Genomic DNA, 22,123 nt, shown 5'->3' with positions numbered 1-22,123 from the left:
TGTGTGTGTGTGTGTGTGTGTGTGTGTGTGTGTGTGTGTACAAGAAATGTGGGTGATCGCATATTCACTGACTTGTGCAGGTAGACGGAGGACAGCGAGTTGAGTCGCTCAATTTTCTCCACAGCTAGATTGAGCTCGGATCGAAGCACAGGGACATTGGAAGAAGAAGGCTTCTCCTCGAAAAAGCTCACACAGCGACGAGACACGTCACCCAGGTCTGACTGCAGATTTTTCAGATGCTGTTGCAGCTTCTGCACGATACATTTAACAGTATTGTACTTCCAGTCATGTACGCGCCCAAACTAATCAAAGAAACGGCAGAGAATTTTAAGGCCAGAAGATGGCGCTGTTAAATCGGTTATTGCATACCTCCTGCTCTGCGATATGAACGGCTGCACCTGCACCTTCCCCTGACAGCCCACTAGATGGCGGAGTCTGCATGCCACTCATCAGCTTCTGCTCTGCCTCCTGCAGGTGGGACTTTATGCTCTGCAGCTCGGAAAGGTAGGAGCGCGATACCGACTCATCCTTCTCCACTGAAAGAAACAGAGAAACAAAAGAAACAACATGAGAACTATTGCTAAGAAGCAGTGGCCTTCTGCTTAAATGCTAACAGAGAACTTGTTAAGTAACCACCTTACTTAATATTTAAATGCTCGGCCAATTTAAAAATAAATTTGTCTGACATGTAAAAGGGACTGATGCTTATAATGTACATATTGGACAACTTGGATGGGTGTAATATATATGCTAGGAATATATGATTGATGCAATGATGAGCGGGCCCAAGCACCCAAGCCCAAGCACCGGGACAATGGCACAGTGGGCAAATGCATTTAAATGGGACCAATACCATTATGGCATAATTTTAGATAAAGAGGGAATTTTATTTTTAGACCTCCAAAATGCCAATGGAAATGACAATAGAAAAAAAGCATCACGATATGATGTGTCACTCAAGGTGATGTCACTCAAGGTGATGTCGCTTGATGCGATGTGAAAGTTGTTCAGCTCAAGTGTGTTGTTCAGCTCAGATATGCAGCAAAATCTTACGTGAGGGACCCATGCCATGCCCGAGGTCCAGTCTTTCAGGCATCCTAATGGCAGCAGATTGCAACCTGTCTTCCAATTTTCATGACTTTTTGAGCAACCCCCAAAATAAAATTTTAATAATAAAAAGATAAAAACATCAAAACAACCTGATGTGGTTTTTGAACCATGCTCGCTTGGATTACTTTTTAATTTAACTGGCTGTTAAGTTTGTGACATAAAAAAAGAAAGGGGATTTTGTACAGAAACTATAAATTTCTGTTATTTACTTGGTGCTGTTAGCAAGTTCATGTCATGTTTTTTAATTTGAATACTGTAAAAGCATTCACTCTCTCTTATTCATTCATTTTCTATACCACTTATTCTGTACAGAATGACGAACAACTTGGAGCCTATTTCAGGAGACTTGGGGAATTAGGTGGGTACACTCTGGACGAGGTACATTGTACAAGAACAGACATTCACTCACTCACTATGGGAAAGTTGGAAACACGAGTTAGCCTACACTGCATGTCTTTTGACTGTGAGAGGAAACCGGAATAACTGTAGAAAACCCACCAAGCACGAGGAAAACAAGAAACTAAGTATTTATATTACATAATTACCCCAATTGCCCATCACTTATCCTGTCCAGCGCATATCCAGATCTATTTTCTGACAAATGTATCGTTTCCATTTACCCGTCTCCAAGGAGATCAGTAGTGCTTGGCAGTGCTCGTGGCAGTTCTGAGCACGCTGCTCGAGCTCGCGCCTCTCGGCCGCCGTAAACAAGGCACTCTCTTGGCTGTCCTCCAGGAAATCAGCTAGGTGGGCATCCAGGTGATCCAGAGCCTGCTGTCTTTCAGACGGAGACTGGAGGCGCATCTAAAACAAACCAAACGGAAATACTCAAAGTCAGGTGACATCCTCTGAAAGTCCGTAAAAAAGTGAGCATGACGACTGAAATCACAGTTAAAAATACTGACAGTGTCCAAAGACCAGGAAGAGATGTTGCTGATGTCCTTCTGCAGATAGTGCCAGGACACCACACTCTTCATATTCATGTGCAGCTGGTGCCATAAAGACATCACGTTCTGGTACAGCTGCTCCGTTCTTCATACAAAAACAAGCAAACACAACACAACACAACACAATGAGTGCTTCATTAGCACAAACCAGGCCATGCAATTTACTAAACTTTCTAGCAAATATTCAAATGGTGTTTTTATAATAGTTTAATATTTTGCAATCAGACAACAATTGAATTAATGAATAAAAACATGAAAACTGGTTCTTGTGCACCTCTCGACTATCTATATTTCTAAGTACTGGACGATTTGTCAGTAATCTGAGCTGTCTCTTTCTAACACCTAATTGTAGCTTTCCCTTAGTATTACTGTATGCCATTTTATTCATTAACCGCATTGTTATGAATTCTAAATAGGCCACTTATGCACATCTGGTTAGATGCTAAATGCATTTCATTGGCTTTGTACATGCACTTTGCACAATGACAACATTTAATCTAATCTAGTCTAATCTAATTTATCATGAAATATGATGACAAAAAATATCTGTTACAATGAGTGAAACCAGCAGCATGCCTTTAGGAAAAATTAATGTACAACATGCCATTTTGAACACAGAACCGTATGTGTAAGTGTGTTTACCTGCTGGCAGTGTCAATAGCCTCCTGGTTGGGTGGCGGAACTGTGAAGCACACCGATGGCACCATGGCCTCATTTCCTGTCGGACTAATGATCTTCCACTTTGTCCTCTGCGAGTTATCCTCTAACACACACTCTTCTCCTTTATTGACCGTGATCTAAGAGCGAGATTGAGAGAGACAGAAGGAGAGAAATGGATAGATGGGGGGAAAAGAGGAAGGAGGAGGTAGGTAAGGAAGTTTTGAAAAATTTAAATAATAATAAATAAATAAAAAATCATAAATGAAAAATGTGGAGAATAATTAAAACATGTGAAACAGATTATGTTAAACAAATGAGAAAAGAAATGAAATGTTAACACTAATGGAAGTCAGATGGGTAACTGAAGAATAATATGATGCATGTTTTTTTGTGTGTGTGTGTGTTTTGTTTCCTGATATGAATTCAACCCCATTTTAACCTGATTTCTGTCGTGTGTCTAGCAATAAAAATAAATCAATAAATCAATAAAAAACAGCTAAGGAGGTGGGATAATTCTAACAACCCATGTGTGAGGTAACAGAAATCCATATGTCTTACATACGCTACCATACAGTATGTCTGTGACCGTGGTGGGCACACACACACGCTATTCCGGGATCACTATAACGCCGTAGTGTCACAACGCTCGCCCCCATTTTGCATCTGATCTGCATGCTCGAGGATGTTTTCCGACTACCATGACTCATAATTACTGACTCGCAATTACAACTAAGACACTGTAATTGCTGTAAGCTGAAAAATAAGCGAGTGTTTAAGACAGTGGATCTAATGCTGCTGTGTGATCGTGACTGGGTGGCTGGAGGCAAAGCAGGATTATTAACTATGCTGGATTCGGACAGTGTGTACAGAGCCAGGGCAAAGAGCACAGGGCAGAGGAAAGAGTGATGAGTAGTAGTAGTACCTGAGAGTTGGCCTTGCCAGCCCCGCAGACACAGAAGAGAAATGAAGAGGGGGAAAGAAAGTATGGGGGCAAAAAATAGGAGGGAAGAGGGAGAAAGAGAAAGGGGGGTGAAAGGAAGGGAAAGGGAGGACAAAGATTAATTTGGGGCATTTTTAATACCCTGAGTCTGGTAAATGCCAGCCTGATTGAAAAACATTTATGACCGATCAGTAATAAAAATGCAAAATCGTTTAATCGTCACATCTCACTCATGAGACCTAAATGATGCACACTCTCGACTGTGGGTCGGACGCATGTTGTAGCAGGTGTGTGTGTGTGTGTTTGCTACATTAGCTCAGACAGTGCACCTCACTGCACCTCAACCAGCCCATGTCTCTCTGCTTCTGGCTGCATGCAAGCAGATGCAGACACACAAACGAACACACACACACACACACACACACACACACACACAGCCTTATCTTAAATCCCCATTTGATTCTTTTTCTCTGATTTAAAAAAAAATCCAATCCAAATTCAACTCATGCAATTTAAGAAAGGAAACGTTTTATTAGCACATATTTATTTAATTACATAAAGTTTCCATTTAAATATATAACAAGACATCCAATGATTTCTACTTGAGTGCAAAATATGAAATATGGCATTCGTCCTTAAACCCTGGTATTTTTATACACAAATTCTGCTTATCGTCAGGTAAGACTGAGCGTCACAGATTTCCATGACCGGCGACAAAGCAGCATAGTCGTCCATACACTCATGCTGGAAGGGGAAAGTGTGTCTATTTCTCCATTGTCAACTCGAGACATCCTAGCAAATGTGTGAGCTCAGGTATGCAGAAGTGCATAAAGCAAAAGTGAGCTCAGGTATGCAGAACAGAGCAGATAGCGCTGTCCTCCCACCGAGTGAGGTGCACTGCTCTGTGATGCAGGATGAGCAGATGAAGAAGCTGGCATATTGTAGCTAAGAGGATGCAGCCTTTAATGTTAGCCTTAACCCACCCAGTTTGGGATCAGTTGTGTGATGGGGGAGAGTTAGGTATGCATATCACTGGGATATATATATATATATATATATATATATATATATATATATATATATATATATATACTGTTTTTGTAATTTTATGAGATTGCATATGTATTGTAAATCAATCTATGCTTTACCACTGATAGTGAAAATAGTTTTGCTTGCGCAGCTGCACACTGGCAGATAGTGAAGAGTGTTTCATAAACTGTGACACTACAACTGACAGATACAAGAACTATTTCACCCACTGCTAAAAATCTCTAGCCCTCCATTTTTTCGCCAATTTAAGACCTTAAAAGGGTGGCAAGAAATGAAGGTAAGCAATGAGCTGGGATCGATGTGCTGGAATAATTCTGCCCTGGGTTTTCTAATAAGTTTAAGATCTGTGAGATACCATGAGTTTTATTCCACAGAGGTGCAATTTATTCAACTGGATAACAACAAAGGGGCTTAAGGGTATGGCCTGAGCAAGGCAGAATGGAAATCAGCCATTAAAAAAAAACTCAGAGAGAAAACAGTTGAGAAAAAAGTTCCATACAGAGCTGAGGGCCGTGTAAGTACTGTAGGAGTGCATCAGTTATATGGGTCATACCTCTATTTGTTTGTAGTCACAGATGCCACGGATGGGTGTGGTGGTACTCAAAAGGTAGTCGGCACTACGCGGAAGGAGCTGGACCACAGTCTTGGCCCGTCCTACCAGGCTGGCTACCGAACTACGATACTTAATCAGCTGCTCCTTCTCCTCCTGTAAAAAAATATCGACTCAGTCAATCTTTCATAAATTATTACGCTACATTTTAAGCAATGATTCAAAAGTCTTGAGCCGCCCCTTATTTCTTTGTTAAATAAAATCAAATTAAATTTCAAAATGAGAAAAGGCTACAAGTGCCTAAAGATACAAATTAAAAACTGACTGTTTATGTAACAGTTCAGCAGCAACCTTTAGCAGCAACCTCGTTTCCCCTCTCGTCTGTTTTAACCACTCAGCATCACCAGTATACTAATCACCGACCTGATCATCTGTCATCATCTGCATCTGTTTCTCACAGTGTTTAAATTTTTTTTTTTTTACAGCATTTGGCTGAGACCTTTATCCAGAGCGACTTGGTGGTTGTGTTTAAACTGGAAAAATTTTGACCGTACCGTATGTTTATAATACAGGCTAGTTACTGTATGAAGTATGCAATACTATATTTATGCAAATGAACACAATGTTTACTCCCTATCTTGATTTATTATGTCTAAAGGACAGTACAGTGCAAGAATCTCTGCCAAAGCATCTTAAGGGAGGACATTTAGGATTTGGTCATGTCCATGTGTTCCAGACTTTCCAAAGGATTTTTAATCCAAGTATTAAAGGCATGCCTGATGTTCGTTCCATTATTTATGAACCACCAAAAATGTGGATGTGTGCATGAAAATGGCTGCAATACCATTTTATCCTACAAAAATGACAAATATATATATAGTATACACACACACACACACACACACACACACACAAACACACACACACACACACACACACGTGTGTGTATATATAGCTACAGCATGGCTACAGAACATTGCTCTTTTTGTCTGACAAATATCTCGTTTACCTATGATGGGAGAAATTAAGAATTTTTTTTTTTCATATTTCATAAATCATATTTGTTTTCCTTCTAGGGATCTCTACAAACTGTAATAATCAATGGCCCTACAATTACAGTATAAGGAGCCACGCTACAATCCTATTCCAAGAAACCAGTTTAATGGCTGCCATTGCCAAAAAGGTCACAGTCGATGAGTGATCCCTGTGCTAATATTAGTGGAGGACTTTGTCTCTGTGATTAGCATCTCAGCTGGGCACCAGTATAAATAATAATGAGCAAAGTTCTAATCCTTTCTCTGGCCTCTGTGAGCTTGGGGGGTTCATTAGGGATTCATTACAGCGCTGGCTCTGAGAAGCAGAGATAAATTGAGGCAGTGCTAATGGCATTACACTCCGGTCTGGAATTTTACAAGTCCTTTTTTTTTTTTAAAGGAGTGCTGGGAATTAATACTGGGGAAGAGCTTGTACTATTGACTGGTGGTCAAATGCCGCGGTGTGCCTTTACCACACAGATGTGAGGGTCATGAAGCAGTATGAAACTATTTCTGGAAATCAGTCAGAAACAACCAATGTGTTATTTCTTCCAAAGAGCAGATTAGAAACAGCTGTGCTGAAGCATCTGTCGAATGCATGTTGAATTAAATGATTCTGTGAGACCCCGGTGAGATTTCTGCTTAAAAACAGAGACTAAAGATGTCTCAACGACTTGCTTTTATTCTAATAGCAACAAGTCTAAGTCAGTAATGAGTGTAGAAGCTTCCCAAAACAAGTTTTTGTTTTTGGTGTTGGTCTTTCGGCTGCTCCAGACAAGAGGGCGCCACAGCGGACTATCCAGTCCACACGTACAAGTTTGGCATAGGTTTTTATGCCGAATGCCCTTCCTGACGCAACCCTCCTATTTCACCTGGGCTTGGGTCCAACACTGCATCCAGTGGCTGGGGTTTTGGGCACTGGCTGGGAATCGAACCCAGGCCTTTTGCATGGCAGGTGAAACACCCAGTGCCCTTCCCAATACATACAAGTCAATACGATTAATTCGTCCCAAAAGACCAGCCACCCACAATCGAGGACAAATCCAGGGATGTAAGGCTGTAATGATTTGGAGATGAAACTCGCACTCAAAGAAGCTAGGAATGTCGTGGAGGAATGATCATGAAGGAAACTGCCTGGTCCTGTATGTGCGCCCTGCTTTGTGTGCCTGTGTCTGTGTGCCCTGCTTTCCCACTGTGCCATCTGCTGAGCATTATTCAGTCCAATAGATCACTGTATGTGCGTGTCCGTGTGTAATGAGACACAATAAGCTTACCATGGAGTCCTGCAGGAGGTCCTCCAGTTTGCCTAGTCGGCTGTTTTGGTCACATGTGTACTGACGCTTAATGGTGTCCTGAAGCTGTCGCAAGTACGTCTCACATTCTCGAGCATCACTCATGAACTAGGAACGAAACCGGCATTGTTACAACATCGCTTCATTAATAGAAAAAAAGGAGCATTTTTAGTACCTGACAGTACCTGGAAATAGGCAGTGTTGTCCTTGAGATGTTGCTCCACGCATAAACACAGCTGTCCAACCCACTGCCACTGTGTCTGCAGTGCAGCTCTGTAGGCCTGTGGTCAAAGGTCAAGCATCATTAGTATCTAATAATAGCTAATAATAGCAATACTCTACAGCCATTTTAATTCCATCAGTATTAAATTAATATAAACTAATATGTGAGACTTTTATCATAAACATGATTGAATTTTCAGTAACGTTGACTAACAGCTCACCTCTACAGTTTGCTTGGCTGGGTGGTTCTCCTGGCATAGCTGGTCAGCTGTTTCCTGTAGAGAGTGCATCACTTCCTGCTTTTCCTCGAGCTCTGCCCTCAATTCCTACAAATTGAGGACAGAAATTCAATGATGTAGCATTCTACTAATAACATCTTGGGTGTAACTTGTTAGAAAGTTTACCAAAGCTGGATTACTTATCTGATGTAACGAGTGATCTAACGCGTTAGGTCCGCCATTTAAGTACAGTAGAACCTTAGATTACGAGCATAATTCGTTCCGAAAGCAGGCTCGTATTCAAAAACACTCATAAACCAAATCAAAATCTCCCATAAGAAATAACACTAAAAAACTGGTTTATCGGAAAAATTAAATATGTTTACTCGCAATCCAAGGTTTCACTGTACTCAGCTATTTAGCTTTTTTTTTTTTAAACGTAATCCGTTAATCAGACAATTTATGTAATCCGTGAGCCAGACAGCAGTCATTCCGAATCCCTTAGTATGTGTGTGAATGTCGTCCGACAAGCCCCGCCCCCCCTGTTATTCCTGCTGTTATACCCCTATCTCACCTATGCGGTTTGACTATGCGAGGACCAGCGCGCGGAAAGATGGAAACCTAATTACAGCGCCGAAATTCGCATGGAATCTTGATGAACCATACTTACAGCTACCGTGTGAAACCGCGTTGGTGGGATAGGGGTATTAGTAGTAGTATTATGAGCCAAACTTCGCCCAGTGATGATGGTAGAATAATTATAAAGGTCTCGACTAAAACATGCATAAGGAATCACAAAGGAGTTTTTATAAGGAACGCTTTAATGTAACTGATTACAGTAATTTTATAATGTAATTAGTTACTTTATAGTAACGTCCCCCAACACTATTAATAATAAAACTACAGTACGGAGAATGGGCTTTAATCTTTTGCACACTATTAACAGGAATACTCCCATAATTCACAACTTTATCTCCATCTAGTCTGCGTGTAATAATAAACATAAACAGTCAAAACACTGTTTTCCTGTACAGAGACCAGATCAGAAAACCTGGTTAGTTTTTAAGAGTATTATGGAGTGGAAGTCCAACGTCAGTTAATGGCACATCATTAAAACTTTATGCAGCACACATTTTGGTAAAACACTTCCATGTGTTCCGAGGAAGTGCAACAGAAAACTTTTTAGGAGATGACGAGTTTACAATAAATCCTGAGCCATGCGGTCATGTTACTCTGTCTCCATTGCCAATCAGAGCTACAGTGGACAATCCGATGTGTCTATGGGTTTACATACAGTACGTAGACGAGGGCAGATAGCACATGCCTTGGATGTGATGTGCATGGTAAGTGTCCATTCACAGGGGTTAAAAAAACAAAACAGAAAAACTTAAAATCTTAAATACATCAGAGTTACTTTTTTCAGGAGGTAGAATTTGTGTCTGTATAGTTCACAGAATGTGTAATCCACATCCACATGGATGGATTTCCTCTACAATAACTGCAGGTATTGATGATGCAAGTTTGAAAAAAATTGAAACATGACTGATGCTGGCCACATTTGTGTTCACGCCCCAGAACACTGTGTCGAATGCTAGTTTGATTTTGCAGTTTAAATTTGTATTTGCAGTTATTCAACATTACAGACTAAATGGCAAAAAAATAGGATTTTTTTTTTTAATCAGTACAGGGAAAGAAGTTGTTTTATGTTAATGCAGGTACACCTGACATCTGGTAGATGGAGGTTGTTGAAGATGAAAGTCTAAACACAGAATATGTGATGTACCACTGTATATATGATTATTCTGTTACTGTAACTTACAGCATACTGTTCTCTCTTTGCAGCCATGTTGGTGTTGTTCTCGCTCCAGTCGAAGGCCAGCTCCTCCTCTTCCTTCTCGTTGAGCCAGATAAGCTCTTCAGTGCATTGTGACACAAACGCTCGTAAGCTCTCCAGGCAACGCAGTCGCCATGACGAACACTCCTGCAGCAAGAGAAATCATTCACAAACTCTGGTTTCGTCCTTCCCCACCTACACGTGCACAAGCAACTCCGACAGGTTGCTTACTCCCTGAACCCTCTCAAAATTGAAATACGTGGATCTAGAGACTTCACTGAGCTGAACAAAACAGTGTGTGTGCCATGTGCAGGTGCTCTCTGTAATCCACTGATAAGAACTAACGTGCATCGCAGTGCCATCAAAACCAAATACACACTCACAAGCAGCTTGCAGTACTGGTTCTCCAGCTTGGCCAAGGTTTCAGAGTAACTGCTTCGGAAATTGGAAGAGACGCTTGGCTGAAGAAAAAAAAAAAAGAACACACAGATGAGTCGATCAATAGAGGGGTCAGAGAGGTGTGAAACACGGTGTCTAGGTGTGTGTATTACCTCATAACTACGAGCCTCCTTTAGGCTGTGCAGCAGGTCTTCCACGGCAGTGTGGATAGTGTGGTGATCCTGCAGGTGCTGATCTACAGATGGCAGGTCGGTACCCCACTCAGCACGCTCTAAAAGCTCCTGCCACACAAACACACACACACTCTTCATCCCAAATGCAGGGATTCTAGGTATTATTATCTAGGGATTATTAGGTGATACAAACAAACCTGTGTTGCCTCCACCCATCCAAGAAGCTCGTAAATAAACCGCAAGCTTCCCTCGTCCTCCGATGACGACATGGCCACCAGCTCGGAGCGAGACATGGGACGTCTGAGCTGGCTCGCGATGACGCCTGCCGCCCCAAGCAATGTCTGGGCTCCAAGCGTGGCCAAGCTCCCAGAGGAGAGTCTCTGAGTTTGCTCTGTCATCATTCCTCCTGACAGGAACTGGCCTTTTCTGTAAACGCTGGAGCATTGCAGTCGCAGGGAGACCAGCTCCTCCTGCAGACGCGTCACTCTACAGTAAAGCATAAGGAATAAAAATTCATAAATAAAAAGCATTCAGCATGTCGAAAAAGAAAAGCACTGATGTAATAATATGTGGAACTCCTATTCGGTATTCGCTCCGTCCCACTTCTCAGTAACTTCGACAGGGTGTCTATTTCATCCTGCAACAAACCTGAAGGCCAGCTGCTCTACTTGGTAATACTTCTCATCTCTTAGGATTTGCAGGTCCAGCTGCATTTGGCGGACCAAAGCCTCGCAGTCCTGCAGGTATGCACCCAGCTCCTGCTCACAGCGTGCTTGCTCGCCTCTCTCCAGCTGAGACATGTCCTGAAATCATGCACACACACACACACACACACACACACACACACACACACACACACACACACACACAGTAAACACTTGGGTATATGTCCAAATAAGCAAGAACTAGCCCAAATACTGTAGAACCTAGCAGAACAATGGACCTGTAAAAATGACTGCATCGGTTTGATGCACAATGATGGCACTGTTAACAAAAACAACAAAACGTTTGATTTAACATTGTTTTTTGTGGTCAGCTGGATAGTTGTCCGTCTTACAGTAGTTACAGCATCACTGACAAAAAGCTCCACTGTTTGAGGGAGTTTGAATTGTAAACGATATAAAAAACAACAACCAGAAATCCGTATCATGTCTTTGTTGATTGGAAAAAATAATAATAAAATGAATGCCCTAAACAAACATGCGCTGTTAATTAATTAATTTATGATTAAAGATGTGTGATGCTGGTCCTACTGTACCTGAGCTTTGACCTATTACAAGGGCTGTTCAAGTCAACCTGGGACTTGAAATGAATGATGAAATTTATTGTGAATGAAAAGGGTAAAACCAATCGATATTGACAGAAGACCTCAAGAGCAGTACGATGATGAGACCCCTAGCCGTGCAAACACCATTAACACCAACGTTCCTTAAAATATAAATAAATAACATGACGAACATCTGATTGGTGCAAACTATTTAAAGAAGGCCATACGTCTCTGATCAATGAGGTGGCTCGGAGGGAGCGAGGTGCACTGCAGTCATTTCCGTAAAGGCTCAGTGAATCTTAAAAACGTACATAACTTGGGTTAACTTGAACAATCTTTTGTGAGCACCACTTGCACAGTACAGGAAATCAGCTGGGAGTTACTCCAAACCATTTCCACATACTTGCGCGTTTAAAGGAGTTCCTGGAGGGCCAGCATTTCAGCCGTAAATATAATCATGGCTCCGGCGTACCCAAGCTGGAACACTGGGATTAGTGCATTAGTGTAGCAGGGGATTATATAGTGAAATAAATGTAGATTTCACTCTCATAACTGTGTTCTGTTATTCTGCACAATCAAAAGTCCCAGTACTGTACGTTCCTCATAGATGATTGTGATTTGTCAATATGTCAATCTTAAAAAGCAGTTAAGGTCTCAAATTTACAATACGCTCATACCGAACAAACAAGAACACGCTCAAGGAAAAGGACAGGATCTCTTTTGAGTCTGGTTGCCCTGTTCAAGGTTTCTTCCTCATGTTATCTGAGAACGTTTTCCATGTTATTGTTCTTTTGGGGATTTATGTAAAGCCGCCGAATGCAGTACGGTTAGAACCTATCATACTGGAACTGTCGGCAATACAAAAACACCCTGTGGTTGCAAATCTTATGGGTATTTAATATTTTGCAAATCGAAAGTATTTCGCCTCTGTGTGACTGACCGACTGCAGTGTGTTCTTGGCCAGAGTAAGTTTCTCCTCACAGTCCACCGCCATGTTCTGAATCTTATTAGCCATCTGTAGAAGTAACTCCAGTCTGAAATAGACAATAATAAAATAAACAAACTCCAGTTAGAAACCATTCTTACAGAAAGAAAGAGCAGAGAACATTTAGAGAACTCTGCTACTCTCTTATGTAAAGAAGCTCTATATGAATATTTCTCAGACTACGCGCTGCACCATTATCCTTCACCTTTCCACAGCGGGCCGCAGTGCCTTCTCTCTCTCCAGCATCTCCAGGATCAGTTTCCCCCACTGTTCCTCCAGGTCATTAGGGTGCAACCCCTGTGGGAGTTTGAGGCGCCCAAACTCGATCCATACCTAAAGCGGAACACAGAAGCACACACACAGAACAGGAAAGACTTTAAACATATTTTCACCAAGGCACTAATAATAGATCATTCCCCTGTATTTCTATGAATAAAGCATTTATCTTCCTATTTTCCTGCTTCATCGGACCGCAGGCACCATGATTCCACAGCGGAATGAAAGTCAACCTCTCATTCGCCGTTCTCCGTTTATTCTTTTAATTCCTCTCCTCTCGCTCACCTCCAGCAGCTTGTAAAGGTGCGAAACGTGCCTCTTCTCCGTCTCCTTAGCGGGAATCTCTGTTTTTTTGAAGTTGTCGTATTCATTGTGAAGTGCCTGAGGGATAAAAAAAACAAAAGAAAACAATGTCGATTATCATATTTTTACTTTCAAGTGAGTCATTGCTTACACTCGAACAAAATGAATCTCATCTGGTCTTTCATGAGATTTGTTTATTTTCATACACTCCAGTCTCAGAGGTAACCACTGGAATTTAACTACAAAATCTTCATATCTTCATTGGGCTTTTTACTTGTCTGAAATCCATCTGTTGTTTGAACCTTGTAAAAAGACAAAAGCATACCTTAAGCTCCACTGGGTTCTGGGGCAAGTTTTTGTTGGCCATCAGGGCCGTGTGCTGCCTTGTCCACAGCAGCAGCGAGGAGAAATGAGACTGGTATTCTGCCCATCTCTGTTCAACCTCCTGAGAATAATAAACGGAGAATAAATGTGAGAGAAAATTAAAAGATTGTACCGTGTGATGAAAGTTACAAGTGGAAGATTGTTATATTGCATTTACTTGTGGCGTGATGCCTTCTCCTCCCTCTGGGATCTTGGGGAAAGCATCATAGATGGAGCACACGTAGGTGATGACCGACTTCTCATCCGGTGACGGTACGTCCACATCTGGTGTGAAAGGAAAAGGAAAAGAAAGTAGAAGCAGTATGGATTATTATGAAAGACAGGTAAACAGGCGTAAACAGGCTGTAATCACATGATCTATGATTTATGATAAAGATTATGAAAAGTCTTATGCATTAACATAAGCCTACAATGATAAATCTCGGAATATAAAAATTTGTCCAATCCAAACTATCTGTGTTAATCAGAGAAACAAAAATATAACTGTTAAAACAGTACTATTACTACTAAAATAAATAATTGCTGTATGAGGAGCATTCAAGGCAAACCGAGCCTTTTGAGCCGGGAACTCCTAAGGGACCAAATTGGTAGAAATGGCTTGGAATGAGGTCAGGACTGTACTGGGGATGTGGCAATAACTCCCAGCCGAGTTCCTGTAATTTGCAAGTGAATAATCGTGTGTACCGTTCCCATAGACAGATGCATAGCTTACACAAGTTGGTGACACCAATGTTTTAAAGATCAGGCAGACAGGATGGTCATTCACGGACGTACAGCCTTCTTTAAAACGTTTGCACCATTAGAATGTTTTATCTCAGAGTCTCATCAACATACTTGAAGTCTTCTTTAAATGTCAATCAGTTTTAATCCCACACTCACAAGAAATCTTATCACAAGTCCCGGTTTGTATTGAATGCCCCTCACATAATAAGTTGTAATTTTTATAACCCATATATATTTTTTTATTTATTAAATAATTATATTAGTGACATGAAAAAGCCTTAAATATAAAAACACAAAAACAAAAATCTGCAAATCAGCAATAAAACATGTACAAATAAAAATAAAACCAAAGAATGTAAAAATCAGACAAAACAACCCGAACGCTACCTTCAGCATCCAGAAGTCGTGTCACTCCTAGCGACTCTGCGATCTCAAACGCCTGCTCCAGGTTGTCACGGTTACTCTGGCGTTCCACCAGCTCCATATCAATCAAGTCTGGCCTGGATGTTACAAAAGTCACTGTATCACAACCAAGAATTCCTAACAAATAAACTTATGTTTAAAATCAATGATCTTGCATTATATAGATTATAGTCACAGCACTGTAGCCGATGTAGGATCAGTAAGAACTGCTACTGTCTAAGTGAGTGAGTGCGTCTCAGGGTGCTATTACTGACTTTCTGTACACCTATGTACCTGTATCTGTGCAGGAGGGCATTGAACATGCGGCCATCGCTCCAGCTGGAGGAGAAGTTGACGCAGCGAATGCCAGGGTAGCCCTCGGTGGCCTTTTGAGTCCAGAGCAAAAGCTTCTCCTTGGCTGTCAAGTCCCCTGACTCACCACTCACATAGATCTCAGAGATCTGTTGAGAAGACGAGAAGAATGTCATGAGAAAAATGTCTGAGGATGTCTTTTTAATTTGTCTTTAAAAGTGTTTTTTTTTTATGTCTTCCACGGATGGGATTGATTTATCAGAGACACAAATTGTGGTTATGCATCACACTGACATGGCACCAGAAGATCCTGATCCATGAAACCTTAAGGAATGTACCATGCGGAAAGGGAATGATTGAAATAGCTTTTTCCTGTGCAGCTCTAATAATAATGCTGGTTAAAACGGACAGCTTAGGAAAGATAGAGGCGTTGCTGTTTACTCTAAGAGGTATGGATGTGTGCTTTTGTATTTAGCCATTTATTGACAGAACTCAACAACTGTCCTTGCGCTCATCCTAAGCGAGTTTTTAAGTCTTTTGTTTGTTTGTTTTTCTCAGCATAGAAAAAAATGAAATGAAATTGTTTGAATCACACACACGCTACAGACGCTCCGGACTGAGATTAGGTTAAAAACACTGAAGAATTACTTTAACGTTCATTTTAAATACTCTGCACAAATAATTAGATTGTTCCATAAAAGAGGAAATTAACTGTAGGTCCATTTAGAGACACACAAACACACACATGCACACACACACACACATATGGTGGAAGCATTCGGGTCTTTCAGCATTAATCACTGCCTTTCTCTTGCTGGACTCTCCCATTTTCCCCACCATCACTTCGATTTCCATTCGCATTCATTTCTTCTGTGGAAACGCCATTAGTACATGTTTCTCATTTTCTATACAAGCCAATTTCCGCCGCATTAAAAAGGTCCGCTCAATTGCAAATGAATTTCTTAGAACTGAAACTAAAATCTTCTTGGTAAATTTGACTTCATTATCAGAATTCTGACTATTTTTCTCCACCCCATTTTATTGCATCCAGTGGCTGGGGTTTGGGCATTGGCTGGCATTGGCTTGCCTTATTATGTAACACTTCCAATAACAACAATATATCATGGTTATAGCAAAAATGCTTAAAATAGTCCTGCTTGCATTCTTATTTTGCAAAGTTTTCTGGATAACACTTTGCAGAGGAGGTGATGCTGCCTGACTGGCACAAAAAAAGAAAAGTCAGACTTGTATGGAAAAAGTCTGAATAGTGTGGAGAAACATTTTGCGAGAAATAAAGTTGGAACAATTAGCAAACTTTTCATGCCTTTTCATGAAAATCTTTTACTTTTCATTTTTCTCTGACAGCCTGCCTACTGCAACACTACAAACATTCAATCGCCTTCCTGTTCTCTTCTTCTTTTTTTTTGCGTTCTCCATTTGGACAAAAGGCGGTGGAATGTGGTATCGGCTTGTGCCTGGTGCACTTCATCTGTATTCCTTCGTCATCCCTCTCTCTCACGCTCGCTCACTCCGGACACATCACCGGAGCCAGCAGAAAGCAAACCGAAACTCAGAACAGAAGATAGCAAGCTGCTCCGGGGAATCAGAGCAAACGGGAGAATGAAAGCACGACCAGATAAACTACAGACTACATACAGTCTCCATTCTCAGCCTCTTAGAGTAAAGACGATAAAGTCAGCCTGTATTGAGCGTAAATTTGGACTATCCTGGGTCACATCTGAACGAAACGTGTTTTCTACATAAGCATGATATTTCTGCATTACTACAAATATCACCTTGCTCGAATCTAAAAATAAACGAATGGTCGAAAAACAGACTTCTTGCTTAGAAAGTCTCAGCTCATTATATGCTAGAGCCCTAGAGAAGTGAAGTTGCTCTATTTAGCATAGCACACTTCCTGCAGGGCCGAAAAATATCCCAGGCTTTTAAACATCCCTCACACAGTATGTAAACAGTCGGGTACGATTTCCATACAAATAAAAGCATTTTATTTTATATCATTTTCTATATAAATAACCATATAGTTGTAATAAGCAATCTTAAAGAATATGTTGGCGTTATTTGAATCTAATCTCCAATAATGTCATTTTAATGTAACAGAAGTTTCAGAGACATGAACTGGTACTTCCTGCACAAGGAAAAAATGCTGCACCCTATTATAATGCAAATGCATCAATAAGCTCCAACAGTAAAGTATGGTAAAATGAAACCTTTTGGTAGGGGGATCATTAAAGCTTTATGTAGTTTAGCACAGTGTCAAGTCATTCTTTTTTTCTTTTTTTCTTTTTTTACTTTTGAAGAATTATAATGCTTTTTGTTTATTTCTTTTGCACACTCATACATGCTTTTCCTTATTCGTCATTGGAAATTTCCCCTGTAAGACTCTTACAAATCTTTACAAATGCATACAAATGTATCCAAAAAAAAAAAAAAAAAACTTTAGAGGAACCGAACAGACGGAAAGAAACAACTTCCATGTACAGTAAAGCAGCTAATGATATGTATATGTAAAATGTTGTTGTTTGTCTTTCGGCTGCTCCCATCAAGGGGTCGTCACAGCGGATCATCTGATCCGCACACCGCACACATCTCCTATTTTAACCGGGCTTGGGACCGGTACTGGGACCAGTTTGGTTGTTGGCTGGGAAATAAATGCTGGCCTTCCACATGACAGGCGAGAAACCTACCACTAAGCCACCAATACTCATAACGTTACTGTATGTATATGTCAATAATGGTCATGTTAAATAACGTTGGTTAATCAACCTCTACTACAGAGTGGAGTGAGACAGGATAAATAATGACGGGTGAAGACAGAGGGAAGCTTATACATATATAAGCGTATATGTCTCATATACATGCAAGTCTTTGGTAAACAGGTTTGGTGTTTTCTTAGAAAGGGCAAATGTGCTAGAATCATTCTCCGTGTTAACCATATACGCTACAGATACAGTAGACAGATGTTAGGCTAAAAATTCGAACCTTAAATTAACCAACATACTGTAGCATGCATGTGATGTATAAATATATAGACATGCATCCTGCAGCTGTGTGTGTGTGTGTGTGTGTGTGTGTGTGTGTGTGTGTGTGGTAAGGAGGCTAAATCTGCAAGATTAGCATTGACATCAGTGTGAGACAAGATGTTTCTAGCACCTTCCACAACGCCTGATACACATCTCTCACAGTAAGCCAGGGACATACGCACGGTTTTGCAGCCAACATGGCAGCGAAAAACCTCCTCATCTATATTCACACTCTTAGAAATACAAGAAACCTGATTCTCAATAAAGAAAAATCTATACAGTATATATTTGTATAGATGGCTGCAAAAAAAACAAGGGAGCTAAAGGGAGTGCTTAACAGTGTCAAAAAATAAAAAGCGGCATGGAACTAGGCAAAATTAAAATTAAAATAGCCCAGTCCCCCTTGAGAAGGCCTGCTTGCAAGTTGTCCTGATTAATCCAGCTTTAGATGTGAAGAAATGCGATATACAGGGAGTGAAGGCATGGACTAGTCAGAATGTGGCGTACCGATCTGCTCCGCACATACAAGAGTACACACGTATACATTTTCTGCATTGATGAAAAGCTCAAGCGAGAAAAAGAAAAGCGATGTGAAACCATCTAACAGGTGAACTGTAATAAAAATGATCACCACATAGCGTTAACTTATTGCTACTCCAGGAAAGGTTAAGGAGCTGACAGCTGATAAACAGCATGCTATTAGCACGTTGTCAACCCAGCTGTAACAAAAGCCGTAATTTCTCCTCCTGAGCGTTTCTGATAAGGAGAGACGAATGTGTCACATTCAGCATGCACGAACCTGGAGCACTGGACACATAGGGGAAAAAAGATTGCATATACAGAACCTGACAATATATCACTCTACTCTACCCAGATGTGCTGCAATACACAACCAAGGTGTGGTTTAACTACTGAACCAGCACAAGTTGATGACGGTTGATATGTTATGTGATATGCCACATGCAATCACATAACTAGCAAACTAGCACACCATGAACTATATATATTCTACCTTCTACTCTTTAAGTTTAAGTTTCCAGCCAACCACCTACCTGACAAGCTAACTAAATATATCTGATTAATACCAGATCTTTAAGCGTTTGTATAAAGCTTCAAGATTGGTAAAGAAGGCTATGAATGGGGGGATAAAAGATGGACAGAAAGGGATAAAAAGGACAAGAGAAAGTAAATGCAGAAAAAAAAGTGGTAAAATGTTTCTGTTGAGTGATGATTAGACTCATGGGAAGTGGTCAGGAAGGAGGTGGAGATGTCTGCTTTATGATATCGTAATACGTAAGACATACAATTTTGAGTCTGGGAATTCAGAAAGACAAAATAAATTAACGGAAAATGTGATGTGTGCAAAATTTTTTAAAAAAAACTGTTTGCAAAAACCTCTATAATCTGTACTATCCAAGAATTTGTGTCTGACCTTGGAAGGGGGTTGTGGTGATTTCTCCGGCGGGGAGATGGGACTCTCCAATATTGAAGTGTTTAGCACTTCGGAAGAGCTTCCCCAATCTGTCGGGGCAGTCCCCGCTATGTCTGGAGAGGTAATAGGCACATCACTGGCGTAACCTGAGGAATGTGGATCCTGCAAGGGACCAGTACTGTCTGCACCCTGTGTATGACTGTCCAACATGAATCCTTTCTCTGGTTGACCAACAGCGATTGTTGGACTGGTGACGCCGGTGTCTGTGGATGGTTTTCTTCTTTCATCCTGCATTTGTACTTTCTGAATGCCACCAATAACAGGAGATGCAGCAGGTGGCTCTGAGTGCACTTCAACTCCCCGGTTGTGCCACAAAGGTGAGCCGTAATCTCTTGGGTAGACAGTACGGACCACGCAGAGCCTGCCATCGACCTCGCGAATGTGAACGATTCCCTTCTGGTCCTTTTCTGATGCATCATCAACCAACAACTCGCTTGGACTACCCTTGTCTTTGTCCTCCGGGCCCAACTCCCCACTTTTGGCACTTAAAATACAGGGTCTCTCAAGAATACCCTGAACTCGACCTTGAACCCGGCAGACTCTACCTCCTCCAGGCGTCATGCTGCCATGCTCATCCTTAGTTTTGAATTGCTCGGTAGGCTTTTCATCTGACCCTTGATAGACTGCTCCAGTCCATGCTGGGCTAGGAGCGGGAGATAAAATGGCCACCCTGCTCCCTCGCAGTGTCCCTGTGCTGCCCAAGATAGGCGCTACACCAGGAACTAGAACTACCTGGGTAGGAGTTTCAGTCAATGATTTGCTAGATGCTAGCTTGTTAGAAGCATCGTCTGCGGGACCTCCAACGACCTCCCCTGTAAGGCTAAACTTTCCGAGTTCAATTTTCTTCTCAGCCTCTGCTTCAACACCTTTCTGTGCCTTTTTCCCTTTGCGCTTTCGCCTGAAACGAAGTTTCCTCTTGGGGGACAGAGGGTGCGCACCACCTGGTCCTATGTCTCTAGGCTGCTTTACACAACCAAGAGAGCTCCCCATTTCCAGCAATGTACAAAAAAAGGCGAGATCACAATCAGGAACAAAAAACTCTGTTAGATTAATGGCATTTAATAACTTCTATGGGTGTCCAGTGGTGGACCAAAGAGATACGAAGGTAAGATGGTTTAAGACGCTCTATGCTGCAGCTGCTGCTGTTCATGTTCAGACCGTACTTATACATGAACATTAACGTGGTGCCTTTGCAAGTATTAAGGATATCAGCACGTAATGCACCAGTATATCTGTTTGGACCTAATTTCACTGTCCATGCAAATATAATTCAGGGTTGTTGTTTTTTTTTTCAGGGAGAAGACTTAGCCCGTCTAGATCTGAACCTTCTAGACCATGTGGAGAAGAGCAGGGATTCTGGCACAACAATTTTGGTTTACACACTCAACATCCTCCTGCTGATATTCCTCAGTAAGAACAAGGCAAGAGCTGCAGTGCAGACATACACGCAAGCGATCTCTCATGAGTGTGCACACACACAGTCACTAAGACTGAGTCAGGATACATGACTGCCAGCTTGGCAAAAGTGTCCCATTCTTCACCTTCAGATAAAAAACTAAGCACTTTAAGCTCTGAAATGTCCAGGGAGTAATTAAGGTACTTTTTGGTCCCAGATTCCACAAACATCTATCACTGATCCTACTTGTGGACTGTTGGAAGAATAGTAGCCGTGATAGTAGTTACAATAAAATACTCCACTATAAAATCATTCAGGTGGTCACACATCAGCTGGCAGCTGGTAGCAAGGATAAGTAAGCCAAGCCCTTCAGTTCTGGTGATCTGTCGTTTAGAGCCAATAACAGCACAGCATTTTTTAATTCCCAGAGTCCACTGTGTGCAAGTGTGAGACTCCAAAGGTGTGCAATGTTGGATCAGTCTCCAGACATTAAAAAGCAGCAAGGGGAGGAGGGAGAACAGTGTGTCTTGCCTCCACTGCCACGGTAACTGATGTCAGATGCGCCGAGAGAAGACATTTATGTCAATAAAGAGGGCAGAGAGCGTTATGAGTCAAGACACTACACAACCATGCATGAACTGCACACACAAAAAAATGCCAACGATATATATACACACACAACTCACTATCCCCCAACGGTGGTAACTGTGGCCATAACTAATCCCATGAAACACTTTATGCTATCTGTCGACTTAAGTTTGGGGCACCCGTCTCCTCTTTGTCTCTCCATTAAAGATGTTCTCCTCCGCAGGCAGATTGCCACTCCCTTGTGCCGTTGGCCTCACCGGCTGAGGGATCTAATTAAATCAGCTGTACTCGCTGCCTTAACCTGCTCCGGATGAAGTGCTGAGCAGGGGAACACCAGCTCCTGGATGGATCTGATGACCGTGGACAGCTGCAGATGTTCCGGTCAGAAAGAAAGCCGTAAGAGCTCCATTGCTTAAGCAGTGCACGATGGATCTGATTGATCTGGGGCTCCGACTGAATCAGACAATATAGGTGTCTGTAAGTGTAAGAGAGGCAGTGTGTGTGTGCGTGCTGGGTTGGGCA

The 22,123-nt window shown here is 41.6% G+C and overlaps 1 protein-coding gene across 14 annotated transcripts in view; it reads right to left on the bottom strand.

Annotated features, from left to right (window-relative positions):
- Positions 1–22,123, bottom strand: part of macf1a (microtubule actin crosslinking factor 1a) — a 189,597-nt gene that overhangs the window by 73,494 nt on the left and 93,980 nt on the right. For 7 of the 14 annotated variants that reach the window (XM_053491902.1, XM_053491909.1, XM_053491907.1 and 4 more), the window contains exons 6-26: positions 15,064–15,230; positions 14,755–14,867; positions 13,802–13,908; positions 13,586–13,705; positions 13,243–13,338; positions 12,887–13,014; positions 12,637–12,730; positions 11,078–11,232; positions 10,627–10,915; positions 10,409–10,537; positions 10,241–10,318; positions 9,843–10,004; positions 8,027–8,131; positions 7,769–7,864; positions 7,566–7,691; positions 5,261–5,413; positions 2,700–2,854; positions 2,016–2,142; positions 1,731–1,914; positions 370–536; positions 73–251 (exon numbers count right to left, since the gene is read on the bottom strand). In XM_053491902.1, the coding sequence (XP_053347877.1) occupies positions 73–251; positions 370–536; positions 1,731–1,914; positions 2,016–2,142; positions 2,700–2,854; positions 5,261–5,413; positions 7,566–7,691; positions 7,769–7,864; positions 8,027–8,131; positions 9,843–10,004; positions 10,241–10,318; positions 10,409–10,537; positions 10,627–10,915; positions 11,078–11,232; positions 12,637–12,730; positions 12,887–13,014; positions 13,243–13,338; positions 13,586–13,705; positions 13,802–13,908; positions 14,755–14,867; positions 15,064–15,230 (2,930 nt within the window). Of the gene's footprint in view, positions 1–72; positions 252–369; positions 537–1,730; positions 1,915–2,015; positions 2,143–2,699; positions 2,855–5,260; positions 5,414–7,565; positions 7,692–7,768; positions 7,865–8,026; positions 8,132–9,842; positions 10,005–10,240; positions 10,319–10,408; positions 10,538–10,626; positions 10,916–11,077; positions 11,233–12,636; positions 12,731–12,886; positions 13,015–13,242; positions 13,339–13,585; positions 13,706–13,801; positions 13,909–14,754; positions 14,868–15,063; positions 15,231–19,557; positions 20,925–22,123 lie in introns of those variants that run through there. The other 7 variants (XM_053491896.1, XM_053491897.1, XM_053491899.1 and 4 more) reach the window with 4 other exon arrangements.

The sequence above is a fragment of the Clarias gariepinus genome, chromosome 3 (assembly GCF_024256425.1).
Source record: "Clarias gariepinus isolate MV-2021 ecotype Netherlands chromosome 3, CGAR_prim_01v2, whole genome shotgun sequence".
In the NCBI taxonomy this organism is placed as follows: domain Eukaryota; kingdom Metazoa; phylum Chordata; class Actinopteri; order Siluriformes; family Clariidae; genus Clarias; species Clarias gariepinus.
The sequence above is the reverse complement of the archived record's forward strand: the minus strand, read 5'-3'. Positions and strand labels throughout refer to the sequence as shown.